General features: G+C 38.4%; 1 protein-coding gene across 1 annotated transcript in view; it reads left to right on the forward strand.

Annotated features, from left to right (window-relative positions):
• Positions 1-23211, forward strand: part of PIBF1 (progesterone immunomodulatory binding factor 1) — a 216398-nt gene that overhangs the window by 25107 nt on the left and 168080 nt on the right. Inside the window, exons 6-9 of the mRNA XM_049778914.1 lie at positions 2276-2409; positions 6867-6975; positions 7237-7418; positions 10745-10870. Coding sequence (XP_049634871.1) covers positions 2276-2409; positions 6867-6975; positions 7237-7418; positions 10745-10870 — 551 coding nt within the window. The remainder of the gene's footprint in view (positions 1-2275; positions 2410-6866; positions 6976-7236; positions 7419-10744; positions 10871-23211) is intronic.

The following is a 23211-nucleotide window of genomic DNA, read 5'->3' on the forward strand; positions in this document are numbered from 1 at the left end:
AAAGATATTTTTGAAACATAAATCTTTTATTTTTTTTTTTAACTGCCTTCACCAGTGAAACTTTACTGCCTTCAACATCCCCCATTCCATCCTCCCCATCTTTGAGACAGGCATTGTATTTCTCTCTCTATTACTGTCATGCTAGAAAGTATTTTTAATTGAAGTATCCTGCTTTATAGTAGTATATTAGTGTTTAAGACAAAATATTACTGCACCACACCCACCACCAGACTGCCTATTCTTCTCTGCCACTTAGGCCCTCATCAGGACAAAGTATGTTTTAACGGTAGTGTTGGAACCGGAGCAATAGCACAGCAATAAGGCATTTGCATTTGCCTTACATGCGGCTGACCTAGGATGGACCAGACGATTTTTGAGTGCATAGCCAGGAGTAACCCCTAGGCATCCACAGGGTGTGGCCCAAAAATAAAAAAAAAAAAAGAAAGAAAAATGTATGTTTCAAGGGAACTTAAGCCTCTTCTGGGATTTAGGTCTGAAATGAAAACTGTAATATCCTTTGTGGAGGTGATAGAGTATTTTAGGCTAGGGTACTGTTACAAATACCATATGCATACATTTCATGGAGAGATTATCAGTGTTGGAGAACATCAAAACTGAACAAATCACATATATTTTTTTCATTGCATATATCAAACAGCCTTGTGGTAGAGATTTGGAAGGGAACATTTCAATGTTGTATTTAATTTAAAAAGATAAAAGCATTGATTGTGTATCTTTGTATCTGCAATATCTAACCCCAGATTAGTCACTTAGAAATTATTTTATTGGTATCTGTGGAATGAGTGTCACCGCACTTAACTGGTCTGTCATTTATAAAGAAAGAACTTGGGACAAGAAAGGACATTTTTTAAGCTGCCCAGTTCTGGGATGCAGTAAACAGTGGCCTGTAAGATCTGAGTTTATAGGAGGGAAGTAAGAGAGAACTCTTCTTCCATGTATGCTTGTCTTCTCATTATTCACTTATGTATTAAGTTACTTAAAAGCCTGCCTGTCATCTTTCCTATGTAAAGTGATGAAGAGCTGTGGTGAATAAGAAAGATTCCCTACCCTTAGCATGTTTACTCTGATGAGATATTTAGAAAACTAACTGGATTTGGCTTCTATCCCTGGCACCATGCTGTCTCCTGAGCACCACCAAGTGTGGCCCAAAACCAAAAAGAAAAACCTAACTTGAGAGAATTTCCTTTAGTTCTAGGGAACAAATCCAGGGCCTCACACATGCAAGTCAACTGCTCTACCACAGAGCCGCACAGCCTTGGTCTCTAGAAAATGAATGATGATATTCAGTGATTGGTGGGGCAAAAATTTTGATAATTTGCAACGATGAAGGCAGCTAGAATAGGTTTGAGGAGCATGGTTTATTCGGGACAGTTAGATGTATGAGAAGTGAGGCTTGTAAGTAGAATCCAGTGTGATTTTTTTCCCCCTGCTTTCTGGTCCACACCTGGCAATGCTGAGTGCCATTCTCACTTAGCTCTCCTCAGGAATTGTTTCTGGTGGTGCTCGGGGGACCATGCTGTCCTGGGGATAGTACTAGCAGCCTCGACAAGCAAAGCCTGTGCTCCGCCCTCTCAGCTCTCTCAAGCTCTGGGCTATGCTTTTTACTTTGACTGAACCTTCATGCCTCCTCCCACATTTCTCCAATTCCTTTCTACTGGTCAGGTGATTAGAAGGAAGGTGGAGAAATATGCTCACAGAATTCCTTCTTTTGTTGAAAGCGACAACTAAAGCTACATGATTACTCACTTCATTAACTACTTTTCATCGCATATATTTAATATTCACGTGGCTCTTCATTGCTTTATTGTGGCTCATCAAGAACAAGAATTGTGCTGGTTTTTTTTTTTTATCTTTACTTCTGTGCCTTTAGTAACTCAGTAAATGTTGAAAATATTGTCTAACATCAATATTAACTTTATGAAAAGTAATCACAGGAATTTACAGAATATTCTCTGAGGTTCAGATTATTTGACTTTAAACAAGGAGGTATATAGTTCAAGTGACTGAGAACACATCTAAGATGTGTGTTACCTGGAGGTTTGTACCCAACACATAAGCCCATATCCCTAAGCTGCAGCACTGGGAATAGCCCTGAAATAACAAAAATTACCTTTTTTAACTAGGGAAAAGTTACTACATGGAAAGATGCAAAGTTTTGGGTTTTTTAATTGCAAAGAAATTCACAGTTTACAGGCTAATTTAATGCAGAATTTGGCAATTCTAATTTAAAATGTTCCTTTATTTTGATATCTAGACTAATGAGAAAGATCGCAGAAACAATTCGGAGCTTCAAGTTCGATGCCAGCGTTTGGCCTTAGAATTAGCAGACACAAAACAGCTAATCCAGCAAGGTGACTACCGTCAAGAGAACTATGATAAAGTTAAAGGGTAAGTACTTAAGTTGACCACTGTATTCTTCATTTATAGCATGATTCAAACTCACCTGTCTGTACAGCCATATAACCCTGAATGCACCCAAACTCCAAACTCACCTGATTTATATTTTTGTTTTTTTTAAATTTTTACTTAAGTATTGTTCATTCTAACTATGTTTGCCAAGTGTTTGTGGAAGGGCAAGAGGGGAGAAGAGGGGGTAGGGAAACGGGATGTACAAGAAAGGACCTAGGGGCAGTGGGGAAAAAATATTATTAGCAGTTGGAAGTAGATGTGGCACACTGTATGATAAGATCGATTATATACTTAAAGCAGAAATATGAACTATTTTAAACCATGTTACCTCAAAATAATTGAGTGTGTATATTATTTGGGGGGATTACAACTGGCACTACTCAGGGGTCACTCCTGGCTCTGCACTCAAAAGTTACTCCTAGCAGGCTCAGGGAACCATATGACATGCAGGAGATCGAATCTAGATTAGGCACATGCAAGACAAATGCTGTATCCACTGTGCTTGGCCCCACAATTTAATTTTTATTTACTTACTCATTAATTTTCTTTTGGTTTCCGGGCCACACTCAGTGGTGCTCAGGGATTACAGCTGGCTCTGTGCTCAGAAATCACTCCTGGCAGACTCGGGAATATAGGGGATGACAGGGATCAAACCCAGGTTGGCCACGTGCAAAGCAAAAACTTATCCACTGTGCTATTGCTCCAGACTTTCAATATAATTCTTTTTTTTTTTGATCAATATAATTCTTTAACTGTTAAAAAAAAGAATTTTTTATGATATAAATTTAAATGCTATTTTTTTCTGCTGTTTTCAACTATTCCTTTCTGACAGAAAGCACACATTTTCAAAAAGTAGCTTTTTGGATTATGTTTTCCAGTGTATTGCTACTAAGTGTTTATAGTAAATCATTTTTCTTTACTGAATTTTATATTTTTATTATTTGTACATTATAAACTAATACTGAGTTCTATGTTCCTCAGTAAATGTCTTATCAATCTAAGCCAAAATTTTTTCTTGGATGAGTTGTTGTTGATACAAATAAATGCACTATATAAATTAAGAAGATCAAGTAATGAAGTATTTATGAAAATCTTATTTATTTAAATATAAATGCATAAATATATTTATAGGTGTATAAACAGCAGGATGAGAAATTATTCTCATTATACATTGTGATATTAACCTATGCCTGAAATAAGCCTTGAATGAAGTAGTCACTCATAGAATATTTGTTAAGTAAGTCAATAAATTGCATAACACTGCAATTAAATTTGTTATATTTGGGGGATCATGTTGATATTTCTATAGCCAGAATGATTGGTCCATGGTATGTAGTAATATATGTGTATTACTATCTCAACTGTAGTAATGATAAAGAGTTTAAAACTACTTGAGGCTGATTTTTGGCGCACTCTGAAGTAAAACAGAACTTCATAAAATATCGTTTTAAGGGGTCCAAGAGATAGTATGGCAGGTAGAGGATTTGCCTTCTTGCAGCTGACGAAGGTTCAATTCCTTACATTCATATGGTCCCCAAATCTTCTGAGAGTGCTTCCTGAGCGCAAAGCCAGGAGTAACCCCTGAGCAGTGCTGTGTGTGGTCCCAAACCCTACCCCTCAAAAAACCATCATTTCAAAATGATGAAACTATGGCAGGTGATGTCAGGAGCTGATCATGGGGAAGGGGTGTCTATGAGTAAAGAATAAATGAACCAGAGTGAATCAAAGTTGATATAAAATGAAGCTATGAAAGTAGGTAATTAAGAGTAAGGGACATTCATTTTATCATCTATGTATCTTTCAATTTTTGTAATAAAAACCCAAGAAACAAAACACAGCCTAAAACAGGCATGAAGGAATCATACTGTGAGCCTTTATTTCACCCAAAAGAATGAATTTTAAAAAATATTCTCCTACAGAAAATATAAAGTAGACTGGAGAAAATCACTGTCATGTTCTTGATAAATTATTACAAATGTGCAAAAGGAAGCAATGATCTGAATCTTAATTTATTATTAAAATCCAAATGCTTTTCAACAACAGAATGGAAAATACATTGAGATTTATTTCTACAGTATAATTTTATATAGCAGTTAAAAAACTTTAAATTGAATCAGTAAGTATCTATATGAATAAATCAGACAGTATTAAATTTTAAAAAGCATAATGCATACTCTCATTTTCGAAAAGCAGTTCTTTCTAGTATAACATAATGCTCTCGAGCTTACTTCATAATTTTATCTTTTTTTCTAAGAAGTCCTGGTTCCTTTCAGTGGGGATGCTATTTAGAAATTAAAATTTGGATGGTGGTCATTGGCAACATTGGTTTCTAGGTGCCTAACTTAGTCACAGGCAATGGAGAAGTTAGAAATAGTATGTCTAGGTTCACTGTGGAACAAATAACTGACTAGATGCTTCTCATCCAAATCAGTGCCACAGTAGACAGTCAACCAAATGGCCAAATAAATTACAACCTGAGCATTAAAATGAATAATAACTAATTGTGAGTGACAATCTATTAGTAGAATGCTAATAGAATCCATGGGAATGTGCATTTTTTTTACAATGAAATACCAATTGATACATATGCATATCAGATGTATCATTTTGTAAATGACAACTGTTGGCTGAAAACATACTAGGGGACAATGTTTAATATATCCTCAAATTGTGTCCCCATAGATTATTTCATTGCAGAGGGATAAGATATCCTTAGAGTTGAGAACTTTGGCAAATATTGCCTTAAGCAAGTGATCAAAATAGCTGTCACCGATGATGAGGGAAAGTGACATCAGGGACATCAGGTGCCTCTTTATATGATGTAGGAAAGACTCTTTATCTCCTCTGCAGTATTCCTGCCCTGAGTGCTTATCCTGTATTTAATCATAGGGAAACATCAGACAAATGGAAATTGAGGGACATTTCTTAAAAGAATTGGCTTGTGCTCTGCCAGAGGTCAATGTCATAGAAGGCAATGAAGCTGCCTGAAGTTAAACTGAAGTCAGTAAACATCTCCATGCACTATCAGTGACATACCATTGACTTCAAGAACAGAGAAAAATTTGCCATGCAGGACATTTTGGGAACATTTGATGAAATTGGAAGTGAATTATAGGTCAGCTGCTATGGTTATTCAAAGTAAGGGCCCAGGGTCATTGAGTAAGGGCCCATTGGCTCAGATTACCCAATCCAGTCAGGTGGTACCAGGAATTGAACCAGATTCAGACCTTGCTAGCCAGGTACTATACCCCTGAACTCTCTTTAGCCCCTGGGAGGTTGTGACTTTTTCACTTGTGCTTAGACCCTTTTTTTTCAATAAGCATAATACTTTGTTAACCAGAATATCTTTTTGAATGCATTATTTGCACTTGAATGAAAATACAACCTTTTTCTGGAAATATCTGGTGGGCAGATAAGTTCAAAGGCATTAATTCTTTTTGGAGACCATAGATATAGTACATGTATTTCTTTGCTCACTTTTTAATGATACCTATAAAGACTTGACCTCATTCTTTGCTGTTGTTCTCTTGGTTTGTTTTGTTTTAGTGCCACACTAGCTGTGCTCAGGGCTTACTCCTGGCTCCATGCTTAGGGATCACTCCTGGCAGTGCTGATGTGGTATGAGATTGGATTGCAGGTCAGCTTCGTACAAGGCAAATGCCCTACCCACTCTTACCCTCATTTTTTGGTTTTATTGTTTAGGGGAAAGAATTATTCTGAAAGCGGAAATTAGAATTTCTAGATAATCTCTATTTGTGAATGAAATCATCACAAGAATGCCTGCCTGTATATCTACTACGTAATCTGGGTGAAGAGCTATAAGGACTTTTTGACCTTAACTGAAAGCCTAGAGCTATGTATAAATTCTTTGAAAGTTTTAACTTAAGATAAGATTGAAATGATTAGTTAAAAAAATACAAGAGTGTTCATAATAAAGTTTTACTGTTTATTTTACTTGCTAGTATATCTGTCTGTATTTAAAAGATAATAAGTATGTATGTATCCAACAAGGTCTTACACAGAACATCTTTTCTAAACATGAGAAGTAGGTATTATTCATAAAAATATACCAAAGTAATTTAGTTTCTTCATTTAGTTTTCAAAAAACACAGTAAACCTTTTATATATATATATCTATATATATATATGTATATTTAAAAAAAAGGGGGGGGTATGAATTCTACATACATACCTGAACTTTATTTTGGTCTGATTTGTTTGTTTACTTTTTTAATTTGGGGTTATTAAGCCATACATAGTGTTCTCAGAGGCTACTTCCAGTTCAATGCTTAGGAAACCATGTGATGCTTGGGATCAAAACCAACCACCCACACCTCTCACATGGAAATCATGTGCACTATCCCTTGACCCATCTCCTGCCCCTATATTTGAATTTTACCTTAGTGAAGATAAATAAATGTGTTTGAATTTTATAGAGAACGTGATACTTTTGAACAGGAGATAGCTGAGTTAAGGAGAAAATATGAAATACTTGAAGCCTCTCATATAGCTCAAACTAAAGAAAGAAGTGAATTGACCAAAGAGGTAAGTTTATAGAGCCCCTTGAATTTTAATTTATGGTGATTTGCATAGCACAGTGGTGAGTTGTGGGAGTGACATTTTTCCTGTTTTAATGTAATCAGGAAAAAGAAACTAATGGTAGTTGTTTTGGGGTGAGAAATTACAAGATAAGAATTGGTTCTCTTGATATGATTAGTGAAAAGACAAATGAGAGAAAATTGTAGAGTAAGCCTTAAAAATTTAGATGTCAATGTTCTGAACACTGGTCTGTGCCTTTAATTGTAGGTAGTCACTTTAAAGCAAACTGTCACTTTACTGCAAAAGGATAAAGACTATCTTAATCGCCAAAACATGGAACTTAGCATTCGCTGCACTCATGAAGAAAACCGCCTCGAGAGACTTCAGACACAACTGGAAGATATAAAAAAGGCTAGAGAAGAGATGTATGAAAAATATGTAGCATCAAGGCAAGATTTATGCAAATTTTGACATATATAGATAAGTTAACACCAAGTTTTTTGAGGGTCCTCTTGGCTCAGAGGAGACTATCGGGTTTTGTTTTAATTTTATAAAGAAGATAATTAAAGGAGGCAGAGAGATAAGGCAAATGACTCTGCATTTGGAAGCATACTTTGCATGCAGGAGGCTCAAATTCAAATCCCTGGCACCATCTTCACTGTATAATCCCAGAGCACATGGGCCAAAAATAGCCTTTTCCCACCACCAGTTGTGACCCTAAAACCAAAAGGAAATTAAAAAAGTAAAAAAGATATATTAAGTTAATAATTCGCAGGACCTTAGAGATAGAGTAACAGATTGAAGCATGTAGGATGCTTACATTCCATCCCCATCACTGCATTCTGGTCCCCTGAATAAAAAACGAATGTGACCAGAAAGAGATAATAATTTATTTTGATTCATCATCAGATATTCTTGTTAAAATAGACTTTTTTTCTTTTTCTTTTTCTTTTTGTTTTTGGGTCATACCCAGCAGCTCTCAGAGATTACTTCTGGGTCTATGCTCAGAAATCACTCCTGGCAGGCTTGGAGAACCATATAGGTTACCAGGATTCGAATCACTGTCCTTTTGCATGCAAGGCAAATGCCCTATCTCCATGCTGTCTCTCCAGTCCTTTTTTTTTTTTTTTAATTATTTATTATTTTTGGGTTTGGGGCCACACCCAGTGGCTCAGGGGTTACTCCTGGCTCTGTGCTCAGAAATCAATCCTGGCAGGCTCAGGGGACCATATGGGATGCTGGGGTGCGAACCACTGTCCTTCTGCATGCAAGGCAAACACCCTACCTCCATGCTATCTCTCCTGCCCCTTTTTCTTTTCTTTTAATTATTTATTATTTATTATTTTTGGGTTTGGGGCCACACCTCATGGCTCAGAGGTGACTCCTGGCTCTGAGCTCAGAAATTGCTTCTGGCAGGCACAGGGGACCATATGGGATGCCGGGATTGGAACCACCATCCTTCTGCATGTAAGGCAAATGCTCTACCTCCATGCTATCTCTTTGGCCCCTCCTGATTTTTTTTTTCTTAAGAAATTGTAATTTTAGGGCCAGGAAGGTGGCGCTAGAGGTAAGGTGTCTGCCTTACAAGCGCTAGCCAAGGAACGGACAGCGGTTGGACAGCGGTTCGATCCCCCGGCGTCCCATATGGTCCCCCCAAGCCAGGGGCAATTTCTGAGCACATAGCCAGGAGTAACCCCTGAGCGTCAAGTGGGTGTGGCCCAAAAACCAAAAAAAAAAAAGAAATTGTAATTTTAAAGAATTTGCATCGTTTCCAACAAACAAGTCTTGGTTTCTTTTAGGCAGGGATATTATACTATAACTTTTAATTTTAGTGAAATGATCTTTTATAATTCCCTAATTATATTTTGAAAATATGCAAGTACCTTCCCAGAAGTATCTTTCTTTTTTTTTTTTTCTCTTTGGTTTTTGGACCTCACCCGGTGTTGCTCAGGGTTTACTCCTGGCTATGTGCTCAGAAATCACTCCTGGCTTGGGGGACCATATGGGATGCCAGAGGATCGAACTGCTGTCCGTCCTAGGCTAGGGCTTGCAAGGCAGATGCCTTACCTCTAGCACCACCGCTCTAGCCCCCAGAAGTATCTTTCTGAAGAAAATTAAATCCCGTGAGCCTAAAGATTGTATGAATATATGAGCTAGAAAAGAATAGAATTCTAAAACATAAAATACTGTTTTAAGATACAGGCGGCATGACCAAACTCCTCATGTTTCAATCTGTGTCTCTCTTCAACTATATGAAATTCTAATACAAGCTTCCAAGAATTCCAGGACCCTTTATCATCCTTTAGTTATTTATTTTTGTAAGCTCATTAAAAACTAAAACAAAGGGGAGCAGAGAGAATTATGTTAGTTGGCAGGCTGCTTGCTTTACACCTGGCTGACCCAGATTTGATTCCAGGCAACATATATGGTTCTCCAGATCCTTCTGGGACTGACCTCTGAACATAAAGCTGGAGTATGCCCTGAGCAGAGCTGGGTGAGACCCAAAAACAAAACATAAAAACGAACCAATTCTAAATTTTATCTTTTCAGACTTAAGGATTTTATATCTTCTCCAAGTCTATGGTATTTTTATCAATAAGTTTTCTTGCTAATATCCCATATAAATGCTTTGTCACTTTGCTATAAGACCACAGTGACTATAAAAGATTTTGCAGAATCTATTTTATTCTATTCTATTCTATTTTATTCTATATTATTTTACAGGTAACCCTACGTCACCAATGTTCAGGGGTTACTCCTGGCTCTGTGCTCAAGAATCACTCCTGGCAATGCTCAGGGGACCCTTTTAAGGAAGCAGGGTTTCAAACCTGGGTTGATAATGTGCAATGAAAAGGCCTGGCCTGCTGCATCATTCCGGTCCCTGTTTTTATTTATTTATTTTTAATTAATTTATTTATTTTGGTTTTTGGGTCACACCCAGCATCGCTCAGGTTTACTCCTGGCTTTATACTCAGAAGTCATTCCTGGCAGGCTCCGGGGACTATATGGGATGCCGAGAATCAAACCCAGATCTGTCCTGGGTCAGCTCTGTGCAAGACAAACACCCTAGTGCTGTACTATTGCTTCGACCCCTGTAGATATATATTTTGGGGGGGGGGTTGGATTTTGGCCACACCTGGTGATGCTCAGGGGTTACTCCTGGCTATGCACTCAGAAATTGCTCCTGGCTTGGGGGACTATATGGGATGTCAGGGGATTGAAGCGTGGGCAAGGCAGATGCTTTACCGCTTATGCCACCGCTCTGGCCCCTTTTTTATGTATGTTTTTCAACACGCATAGCATTTTTTATATTTATTTATGTATTTTTATTTTGTTGTTGGGCCATACTTGAAAGTGTGCAAGACTTGTTCTCAGGGATCGTTCCTTGCAGACCTTGGTGGATCATATGTTGTGCCAAGGATCAAATCCAAGTCAGCTGTCTGCAGGGCTAGCCTTTAGCTACTGTACTATCTTTCCAGCCCCCAGATAATTATATTTAAGGTAAAATATATCCCATATTCATCCTTTTAAGAACTTTTGGACAATTGCATTAGTAAAATATTTTACATAGTAATTAAGCTTTTGGGGAAATATGTTTGAAAAGTTGAAATTTTATATGGAGCTAATTTGAACTGTACTTTTAGGAATTGCTAATTTAATATCCAATAAATACAATGTTTGTCAAAAAACATTGTACATGGAGCATAAAATATCAAAATGTTACTTGAAAGGGCTTTCTCTAATAATCATGCATATTCCTTTTAACTTTTTGTAGAGACCATTATAAAACAGAATATGAAAATAAACTACGTGATGAACTGGAGCAAATCAAATTGAAAACTAATCAAGAAATTGAACAACTTCGAAGCACCTCTAGGGAAATGTATGAACGGGAAAATAGGTAAAAAAGACAAAAGTGGAGAATTTATGTAACCTATTCATGTAACTCTTTGAAGCTGCTAGTTAGCTTTTTCAATACTTTTAAGAAAACTTGTCATAAATCTAAAACTAGATGTTCATGTTCTAAGATCATTGATAGCTATTTTACAATAGGTTTTATCAGAGTTTCGACCTATTTACTCTGCTATTCCCATTACCTCTTTATTACCCGGTAACTTGACTTTTTATCTGTGCTTTAGTCAATTTGAGGATAGAGATGAAAAAGAAATAAGAGACAATACAAGATCCAAGAAGTTTTTCAAATAGTAAATTAATGATTTCTTCAGGAAATTTTAAAGATTGGAATAATAAAGCAAAATATCATATGCCTCACTTAGCTGCTAATCTTAATCATACCATATAAGGAGCCAGAGAGATAAGACAGAAGGTAAGGCACCTGACCCCATTGTGATCCCAAGTAATGTATATGGCCCCAGAGCCCTATCAGAAGATATCCTTGAGCTCAGTGTCAGGAATAAGCTCTTAAACACACAGCCCTCTTCCCAGAAAATATATTAAGTAATCACAAAGCTTTGTGATTTCAGGTAATTACTTTAGTTGTTGTTTGTTTTATTGCTTTTGGATCACACCTGGTGGTGCTCAGAGCTTATTCCTGGTTCTGTACTTAGAAATCACTTCTGTCAGGGGCTGGAGAGAGAGCGTGGAGGTACAGTGTTTGCTTTGCATGCAGAAGGATGGTGGTTCTAATCCCGGCATCTCATATGGTGCCCTGAGCCTACCAGGAGCGATTTCTGAGCCTAGAGGCAGGAGTAACCCCTAAGCACTGCCAGGTATAACCCAACCCCCCCACCCCCAAAAAATCACTTCTGTCAGGTTTGGAGGGCCTTATGAGATGTCAGAGATCAAATCTGGATCAACCACATGCAAGTTAAACACACTACAGAAGAATCAACATTTCAACAAGTTAAATTTTTATATGCCAACACTTTAGTTCAGATATCTTTTGAAAGTTTATGTTTTTTGTTTTTTTGGTTTTTGGGCCACACCTGGCAGTGCTCAGGGGTTACTCCTGGCTGTCTGCTCAGAAATAGCTCCTGGCAGGCACAGGGGACCATATGGGACACTGGGATTCGAACCAACCACTTTTGATCCTGGATCGGCTGCTTGCAAGGCACATGCCGCTGCGCTATCTCTCCAGGCCCGAAAGTTTATGTTTTAATGAGAAAATTATTTTGAAATTTACTAATTCATCACTAATTTGAATATATATATATATATGTATATGTATATGTATTTGGTTTTTGGGCCACACCCAGCGTTGCTCAGGGGTTACTCCTGGCTGTCTGCTCAGAAATAGCTCCTGGCAGGCACGGGGAACCATATGGGACACCGGGATTCGAACCAACCACCTTTGGCCCTGGATCGGCTGCTTGCAAGGCAAATGCCGCTGTGCTATCTCTCCAGGCCCTTGAATATATATTTTCACCTTTACCAACAAGCATGCTTTTAAGTTAGACTTGATCTTTAATTATCTTGGTATTTTCTACTAGGAATATAGTAGCAAAAATTTTGGAGCTTCTACCTGTTGCTTCCAAAGGAAAAGTTGCTCTCTTAATATAATATTTTAATTATCCCCCACTAGGGGGAAATACGTTAGAAGTCAGACTAGACAGATAACACAAAAGTCAGACCCTTGCCTTGCACTCTGCCAACCAGAATAATAAATTGAATCCTCGATTCCCCAAATGATCTCCTGAGCACTGCCGAGGGTCACTTTAGAGCCCAGAACTAGGAATAGAAGGACTCTCTGAACACAGAAGGATGTAGACCAAATTCCCCCCACCCACTTGCCACCACCTGCAGAAAAGAACTGGATAGGCAGAATTGTTCATTTAAATATAGGCTAATATGTAGGCCAGCAAGATAATACAGGACTTAAGGTGTTTGCCTTGCATGCAACCCTTCCTTGTTCAGTCCCTGACATAGCATAAGGTTTCCTGCGCACAGAGCCAGGATTAAGTTCTGAGCATAGTGGATGTAGTCCCAAAACAAAATCAGAAAAAGAAGTTTGCATTTTGTTTGTTGTTTGGTTGGTTGGTTTAGGTGCCACACCCTGAGGTGCTCAGGAGTTATGCCCATCTCTGTGCGCAGAAAGCACTCTTTTTTTTTGGTTTTTGGGCCACACCCGGCGGTGCTCAGGGGTTACTCCTGGCTGTCTGCTCAGAAATAGCTCCTGGCAGGCACGGGGGACCATATGGGACACCGGGATTTGAACCAACCACCTTTGGTCCTGGATCAGCTGCTTGCAAGGCAAACGCCACTGTGCTATCTCTCCGGGCCCCAGAAAGCACTCTTGGCTCAGGGGTCCATATGGGATGCCGGGGGGTTGAACCTGTGTCCATTCTTGGTCACCCACATGCAAGGCAAATGCCCTACCACTGTGCTACCACTCTAGCCCTTTAGCATTTATTATTTTAAAGTATTTTCCATTTTTTTTATTTCAAGGTTAAGACTGGAAGATATCCTTAAAATGCTGATATCCTTTAGAACAATATGCATTTATTGTTTCTTTCACAAAAAATATCTGATGGGGTTCAATAAGTTAGTGCAAGCATACTGGGTTCACTTTGTATGCAATTCAGTCTTTAGTGTCACTTGCGTTCCTTGAGCACTGTCCAGGTATGACTCAAACTTTCGCCCATTCCAGGAAAAATAAAGAATATGATAATTAAAGAGAAGATACACAATTTATGGCAAATTTTCTTATCCACCCTCAGCAGTGTGGTGGCTTGTTGTGACTTGGTAGTCAGAGTGAGTTTTTAGTTGTGCTTCAGGGACTATGCAGTACCCAGGATTTAGCTCAGGGTTCCCACATGCAAAACTTACACCCCAGCCTTTGTGTTGTCTTCCTGCCCCCTTGATTACTTGCCTTAATGAGCTGCCATGATTTATAATTCTAGTGATCACTTCATGCACATATCATTCCAACACCACAGCTACCACCAGAGTGCCCACTTCTTTCCTCCAATGTTCTAACCCTCCCACTTCAGGTAAGCTCAATTCTGTGGACCAATGATGCAGTTTTGTTGTCTTTGCCCATTTTTACTCCCTATGTTTGTTTTTATTCTATTAAAAAAAAAGAGAGAGAGGTGATTCTGGATTTGTCCTTCTCCTTATGATTGACTTCACTGAGCATGAAATCCTCCAGTTCCATCCCATAGCAGGAAATTGTATAATTTTGTCTCTTCTTATAGTTAAGTGTATTATTCCTTTATATCTACATACCATTGTTTCCTTATCTGTCATCTGTCTTGAACACTTGAATGCTTCCAGATTGTTGGCTCTTGTGAATAGTGTTGCAATGAACATAGGAGAGCAAATATCTTTTTGGAATTTCACTAAGAAGTGAAATTGCTCAATCATATGGAAGCACCGTTCTTAGTTTTGAGGGGTTTTTCTTGTTTTTTTTTTGGGGGGGTCACATCCGGCAGCACTCAGGGGTTACTTCTGGCTCTATGCTTAGAAATCGCCCCTGGCAGGTACGGGGGACCATATGGGATGCCGGGAATCGAACCACCGTCCTTCTGCATGCAAAGCAAAGTACCTTACCTCCATGCTATCTCTCCAGCCCCCATTTTTAGTTTTTGAGAAGTTTCCATATAGTTTTCTAAAGAGTTTCAGCCAGTTGACATTTCCCACCAGTAGTGGAAGAGTTTCTTTTCTCCTACATTTATGCCAACTCTGTTTTGTTTCGTTTTGTTTTGTTTGATGTGTGCCAGTCTCACTGATATGAAGTGATACTTATTTTCATTCTGATTTGCATTTATCTGATGATAAGTAATGAAGAACATGTTTTGTTTTGTTTTGTTTTGTTTTGCTTTGGGTGACACCTGGTGATGCTCAGGGGCCTACTTCTGGCTTTACGCTCAGAAATTACTCCTGGCTTGGGGGACCCTATGAGCCACCAAGGATCAAACTGAGGTCCATCTTGGATCAACTGCATGCAAGGCAAACACCCTACTGCTGCGCCACCACTCCAGTCCCATGAAGAAAATTTTTTCATGTATTTCTGTATTTCTTCTTTTTATTTTTTATTTGTTTTATATGTATGTATGTATGTATGTATTTATTTATTTTGGTTTTTGTGTCACATCTGGCAACGCTCAGGAATTACTCCTGGCTCTCTGCTCAGAAATCTCTCCTGGCAGGCTCAGGGAACGATACGGTATGCCAGGATTCGAACCACCGTCTCCTTCTGCATGCAAGGCAAACGCCCTGCCTCCATGCTATCTCTCCAGCCCTCTGTATTCCTTCTTGAGGAAGTATCTGTCCATCTCTCCCCACCATTATTCCATTCCACTACTAGGATTGTGAAATTGTCACTGATATTTTTTTCCTTAAGGCATTTTTCTTCCTTATACTTGTCTATGTTTACATTGGTAAAGTATAGCAGGTGTTCCGAAAAATTTACCTTGAAATGTACATTTATAAATAATTACAAATTAAATACCTAGTTACCCATCATTCAGATCAAAAGATAGAACATTCCAGCACCCCCAGAAATGTCCTCGAGTCCATCCTAACTCAATTTCTTTTTTCTATAATATAGCTACTGTTGTTTTTTTTTAACTAAGTATAATACACATACATACACATACATAATAAGTGTACTTACTTATTAACTGAACTTTACACTGGCAATCTCTTAAACATCTAGAAAGACTAGATTTTATAATTTAGGACACTTGTCCTTTCTATACATTATATATACAATTAATAAAGCAAAATACAGACATAACTAAAAATGTATTAATTTCAAGCCCTTTGTGTTTTCTTCCTCCCTCTGAACCAGCACAAACTGTTCAGAAGCAGAGTGACCATTCTGGTCATTTCATTTTTAAAGGACTATATTTAATAAGATTTGTTCGTTTAGCACTGTTCATGGACTGTTCTCAACTCTGTCTCAGGGGTAACTCTCAATAATGTTAAGGGGACCATAAACATGGTGCAGGGGATTAAACCTAAAGTGATCATCAGCCTGGTCAGCTACTTCTCAGGCCTTATTACCAGTCTTTTATGCTAATAAATTCCTTGCCTAACCCTTTACTTTCATCATCTAGATTACCAGAAAACTTGTACCACTGGGTAGTAGCATTTAGTTTTCAAGTTATTTCAGTATCACATAAATGGGGATCATATTGTATATATTATTTTGTGGCTTCAGGATTTTATGATTCATTTGTTACTACATGTATTTATAATTAAAGTACAGCATTTTTGTAAACGGGCCTAGGGCTGTCAGGAACACTAACAGGTTGGAAAGAGATACAGAGAATAAAGAATGCCAGAGAGGAGCTGGAGAGATAGCATAGAGGTAAGGCATTTGCCTTTCATGCAGAAGGTCATTGGTTTGAATTCCAGCATCCCGTATAGTCCCACTAGCCTGCCAGGAGCAATTTCTGAGCGTGGAGCCAGGAGTAACCCCCTGAGCGTTGCCGGGTGTGACCCAAATGCCCCCCCCCCAAAACCCAAATAAATAAATAATAAAAAAAAAGAATGCCAAAGACCTTCTTTTTCAAAATTATTATTGTTTTTATACCTATAATAGGTAAGAAGGATCCTTTACCTTGTAGTTATTTGTTAATTCAAAATGCAGGTTCAAAGCTCAAAATGCATATATGTGTATATATATGCAAACTGCATATGAATATACGTATATATACACACACCTGTATACTAGGGTTGATATCAGTAATGTTTAGATCTGTGTTATTAGAGCTGTAAATATGTTTATTTTAAAATAGTAGTAAGGGGCCAGAGTGGTGGTGCAGGCGATAAGTAGGGCATTTGCCTTGCATGCCCTAACCTAAGACGGACCAAGGTTCAATCCTCTGGCATCTCATATAGTCTCCCAAACTAGGGGCAATTTCTGAGTGCAGAGCCAGGAGTAACCCCTGAGTGCCACTGGTGTGACCCAAAAACCAAAGGAAAAAAAATTAAAATAGTAGTAAGACACCAAATACAGCATGCTAGGTACTTCTGGATATTCTCTGCCTTCATAAAACTGATAGAGATACATAGACTTGCCATAATCATGAGCCAATAATAATGCAGAAAATAGTGTGACATGGATTTGACATCACATGGATTCAGGGTGTTGCCACCATAGCCTTCCACGGAATTTGGGAAAGCAAATGCCTTTTTGGGCATGGATGCTACATTACCCTTCATGTCCAACTCCTAGGGAAATGAACACGTACATCTTTAAATACATGGAGGCAAATCATGAAGCGTTTTGAGAAAATTGAAAATAATTCTGACTAGTCTCTAGACTGAGAAGTTGAGGGTTATAAGAAATGAGACAAGAGGGAAGTGGTTCAAGTCACTTATTTGGCCCTTTGCTTACGTTCATTTGGGAGCAGCTGAGAGAGCTTCAGAATATGCATGAGATAAACTAATGATACATACATCAAGACTGCTTCACATTGTGGAGAATAGATTGAAGGAATATGAGACTGGAGGTCAAAGGGCTGGTTTTTTAGAGGTTTTGTTATCTAGATGTGACATGATGGTGGTTCTGGATTATTGGCATTCGAGGTGGAGAGAAATAGTTGGAAATTTCAAGTGGAAAAATGTTCAGGAGCATAGAACCAGTAGGATTCATTTGTAAATAGAGAAGAAGGTAGGCCTATTACCAGGTTTCTGTAGTTGACAGCTGCATGTATGGTGGTGGCATTTTAAAAACTTTTGGAAAATGCCAGGATTTTTCATGGGGAAACAATGCAGTTCATTTAATTTTTTCTGAAGTGTCTCTGAGTTAGCAAACGAAAAGGCTGACTACATAAGGTTCTGAAACCCAGGAGAAAGATTTAGACGTTCAGTAGAAGCAATGTAGTGATGGAGACAATCCTAGTATTTGTTTTACAAATAAGCACTTCTAGACCTGTGGTTCTATTCTGTTAGTGATTTTATAGTCCAGTAATAGCCTTAAAATTTATAGAACTCGGGCCCGGAGAGATAGATAGCACAGCGGCGTTTGCCTTGCAAGCAGCTGATCCAGGACCAAAGGTGGTTGGTTCGAATCCCGGTGTCCCATATGGTCCCCCGTGCCTGCCAGAACTCAGGGGCTGGAGAGATAGCATGAAGGTAAGGCATTTGCCTTTCATGCAGATGGTGATTGGTTCAAATCCAGGCATCCATATGGTCTCCCGTGCCTGCCAGAAGCTATTTCTGAGCGTGGAGCCAGGTGTAACCCCTGAGTGCTGCCAGGTGCGACCCAAAAACAAAAAACAAACAAAAAAAATTCTAGAACTCTTTCTATGAGAACATGCACAATATATTTTCAAGAAATGGACACAGCCTTGTTAAATTTGGTATGTAATTATTCTGAGAATTTTCTTTGTTTGGGGTTTGTTGTGTTGAGAAATTCCTTGACTGTGTCCCATGGTAACACATTTGGATGGATTGATGCTTGTTTTCAAAGACAAAGAGTAAGGTAGAAGTTCTGGTTTAGAAACAGCTGGTAGATGCACTTGTGCAAGCATGGACGATGAAAGCAGATTTCCAGCTTCCTTTGCCAACATGGATTTCATCTCACCCGGAGACTTTTTAGCCACTGAAGAAACTGCTCCAGACAGGCCCTGGCCAGCTACCACTGGGATGATTTGAGCGACTGTGGATAGCTGCCAGCAGGTGGTGCTAAAGTGCAGCCCAGACGAGTTCATTTGAATGGCACAGGGACTGCTAACCGCCTAGTTGCATAGACTCGCTTCATCATTTTATTAACCTCACAATAACCCAGTCCTATATTTATTGTCCTGAATATTTTTGAATCGCAATTTCCTCATTGTGGCGGGGTTTTTATTTTAGTTAATGTCTCAATGGCCTTGTCACAAGGTAAAAATTGATTGTAAGTTATTTCTCTTGAAAACTTGCGATTTAAAAACATCAGGGCTTTTAGAACATGGAATTGAGAACAAATTTACACGTTTAGATATGCTTGTTCCTCAGAAAATTAGTCACCTCCTGTGGACTTAGATTTATGATTGTGTCAGTTGCTTTTATTTTATTGAAGTGTGCTTTATATGGTTTGTTTTAGGAGCCACACCCAGCAGAGTTCATAAGAATCACTCCTGGAGTTGCTTAGGGGGCACACTGCTTTTATGAGTGAAAAAGATAGATGTGTACTCACATACATATTGATATTTAGTTTCCCTACCCCACCCACATTAAGCATTTTTGAAGGAAGTTGAATAATAAGCTTACAGAAGTAAGTTTTGCTTCTGATTTGCTTTCTATACATTTGGGAACATTAAGAAAATGTTTTTTTTTTATTTGTTGAATAAAAATATGGAGTTTATACCCTAATCGTGCTATTTTCCTTAAATCATAGCAGTTGTCTGTAAAGTAATGGAGTTGAGAGGAAAGACCTGAAAGGAGAAAAGCTAAGGCTTCGAAAAGATAAACAGAGGGAAAGAAAGACCTGAGGTGTTTCTTACCCAAGAGAGATATTAGAGTTGGATTACAAATGATAAGTTTTCTTCAGTCAATTCTCTGAGTTAGGTTACCTGTTCTTTTTTTATAGTTGCTTTAGAATGCCAGTTTGGGTTTATGGGATATGAGTAAATTTCTCCATGGTGTGATTTATTACATAAATAAGTTCTTAGTAGATATTATTTGACTGATTTATATAGACATTACACATTTAAAGGAAAAGCATTATTTCCTGAACAGTATATTATAAAAGATTTGGATTGAAAGACTTAAGTGTTTTGTTTTGTTTTGTTTTTGGGTCACACCTGGTGGCACTCAGGGGTTACTCGTGGCTCTGTGCTCAGAAATCGGTCCTGGCAGGCATGGGGTGACCATATGGGATGTCAGGATTCGAAACACTGTCCATCAGGTTCGACTGCGTACAAGGCAAATGCACTAGCGTGGTGCTATCTCTCCGGCCCCAAAAGACTTAAGTTTTTTTTGTTTTTTTTTTTTTTTGGTTTTTGGGCCACACCCGGTGACGCTCAGGGGTTACTCCTGGCTATGCGCTCAGAAGTCGCTCCTGGCTTGGGGGACCATATGGGACGCCGGGGGATCGAACCGGGGTCCGTCCGAGGCTAGCGCAGTCAAGGCAGGCACCTTACCTTTAGCGCCAATTAATTAAAAGACTGTTCTACCACTTATGTTCTGATCATCTTAAATGCTCACTTAATATCTTTGAAATTTAATTTTCATTTTTACAGAAAAGCTTTTTTTTTTTTTTTTTTGCAGAATGGCATATTTGTTCTAAGTGATAATACATGTAGCCAAAATATGTGAATATAGTTCTAATAGTTCAGAGAGACAGTATGCATGGAAATTAGACTGGAGAGATAGCTCAAAGGGCTGAGTGCATGCTCTGCATGAAGGAGGCCCAGGCTCTCTCCCTGTCTGCTAGCACTGAGTACTATTAGGAATAACCTCCAAGTACAGAGCCAGAAGTAGCTGTATAACCCTAAACCCCAAATATATATGTGAAAATTGCTTTGTATATGATAAAATAGCTATCAAAATGGCAATAATGTAATATTTTTATTTATGTGCAAAACTTTGAAAACAATTTTTAGTAAAATTAACACGCTATAAGTTAACTAATGTAATTATGGAATAATTTATCATTAAAAATTATTTTTTTGTATTTTTTGGGGGGTTCACACCCAGCAGTGCTCAGAGGTTACTCCTAGCTCTACACTCTGAAATCGCTCCTGGCAGGCTCACGGAACCATTTGGGGTGCCAGGATTCAAACCACTGTCCTTCTGCATGCAAGGCAAATGCCCTACCTCCATGCTATCTCTCCATATCATTAAAATTAATGTGATGAAATATGTCATGATTTTTATCCTAAAGTATATGATCAGTTTTTAAATAATATAAAAATTGTCAGAGAGCTTCTGTATGTTTGTTGTTTCAGTCTGTATTTCTGATAAAATGGTTAATTTCACTGCTCCTAATTGATATTGTGAAGTGATAAAATCTGGAGAGATAATTCAGAGGTTAATTCAAGTTTTGTTTTTCTTTTCTTGTTTTTTTGTTTGTTTGTTTGTTTTGTTTTCGGGTCACACCTGGCAGCGCTCAGGGGTCACTCCTGGCTCTATGCTCAGAAATTGCCCCTGGCAGGCACATGGGACCATCTGGGGTGCCGGGATTTGAACCACCGACCTTCTGCATGAAAGACAAACGCCTTAACTCCATGCTATCTCTCCGGCCCCTGTTTTTCTTTTCTTTCTATTTTTTTAAATTGCATTTAACTAAGTTGTTTTTATTTCTTTTGGTTATGAATTTTGACAAAAGATCCTAGAGCCTTGTATGTGGCCTACCTAGGTTTCATCCCCAGCATCACATGGTTCCCCAGGAATGATTCTTAAGTGTAGAGCTAGTATTAAGTAGGAGCACTGCTGGGTGTAGCCCCCAAAACAATAAATAAATAAATAATAAATAAATAAAAACTGAGAAAGCCTGTTCTTACTCCCAAACTGTAAAAGGAATAAGGATGGCTTTGTTGAGGTTGTAGTCTTCACCAGATGCTCCATTTCAGATGGAAATTCAAATTGCTTTATGGTGATTTGAAAGCAAGTAGGCATGAGGGAAAAGTAAAAATATGCTTTCAAATGTAAAAACTAGTATTGCTTTAGTGATTTTATTTTCCCACCATAGCAATAAAAGCCATTGAGGCCACAATTTATCATCTTGCAGAAGTAGTCAGAAAAAAGCTAATGAAAAAAACTTGAAAGCTCTGTAAGATCTTGAAGTGATAGTAAAAACTTTAAAAACAGAAGTCTTGGGGCTGGAAGGTGGCGCTAGAGGTGAGGTGTCTGCCTTGCAAGCGCTAACGTATGACGGACAGCGGTTCAATCCCCCCCCCAGGGCATCCCATATGGTCCCCCAAGCCAGGAGCGACTTCTGAGCACAAAGCCAGGAGTAACCCCTGAGCGTCAAACGGGTGTGTCCCAAAAACCAAAAAAAAAAAAAAAAAAAGAAGAAGTCTTTTGCATCTTGAATCTAAATATTTACAAAAGTTCATTGCATATACAAAATGCATTACATTAAGTCAAGTGGAATTAGGTGTATATAAATGTCAATATTTTTAAAAATATATGTTCTCTTCATGCTTACACAGTTTTTTTGTTTGTTTGGGGGCCACACCCAGAGGTGGTCAGAGGTTACTCCTGGCTCGGCACCTAGGTGGTGGTTAGACTAGATGAGCTGCTGAGGATTGAATAGCGATTGGCCACAAGCAAAGCAAACTCTCTTCCTGCTGTGCTATCACTCCAGCCCCAGCTTAAACATGTTTTTTTAATAACCTACCATATATCTATATACTTATTTAAAATTCTTTTATGGATAAATTTGAGAATATTGTATTGTTTGTTTCTAGTAGATTAGCTGCAATTATTACTTTACAGATAGCTCAATTTTACAGCTTCTTTTCTTTTTTTTCTGGTTTTTGGTTTTTGAGTCACACCCAGCAGTGCTCAGGGGTCACTCCTGGCTCTGCACTCAGAATCACTCCTGGATGCTGGGAATTGAACCCAGGTCCATCCTGGGTCAGCCATGTGCAAGGTAAACAACCTACCACTGTGCTATCTCTTCAGCTCCAGTATTATAACTTCTTAAATAATTGTAAATAAAGTTTTATCATGGGCTGTCTATATTGTCATTGTATTTTTTATTCTTTTGTTTTTGGCAATAACACAGGGGATCCAAGTGCTCTCCCACTAAGCTGTATTCTTGGCTTTAACTATATTCTTTAGTTCTACATGGCTATTATTTAATAATATTTAATATTTCAGGTAACTTTGTGACTACTACTTTATCAAAAATATTTAAATATTTTAGGAGGGGGCTGAAGCAGTGGAATGGAGCCATAAGGTGTCTACCTTGCCAGTGCTAGCCTAGGATGGACTGTAGTTTAATCCCCCCGGCGTACCATATGGTCCCCCAAGCCAGGAGTGATTTCTGAGCACATAGCCAGGAGTAACCCCTGAGCGTCACCGGATGTGGCCCCAAAACATATATATATAATATATTAATCTGGTGAAGATTGTAACCTCAACAAAGCCATCCTTATATAACATATATTATATAATACATAATAATATATATAATATATATTAGGAGGTATAGTGTGTTCCAGTCATACCTCAAGACAAGTTTAGGTTATTTAGGAATTTAGGTTTACCTCTATTGGGTGCTAAGGGATGCTGTAAGGTATCATAGGGCATATTTGAAAAGGACCTCCTGTTAGTGGAGAATTTCAAGACTTCATAGTAAAAGAGTGAAATGATATACTGATTTATTCAGTTTTTTTG

Source organism: Suncus etruscus, chromosome 8 (genome assembly GCF_024139225.1).
Source record: "Suncus etruscus isolate mSunEtr1 chromosome 8, mSunEtr1.pri.cur, whole genome shotgun sequence".
NCBI lineage: Eukaryota > Metazoa > Chordata > Mammalia > Eulipotyphla > Soricidae > Suncus > Suncus etruscus.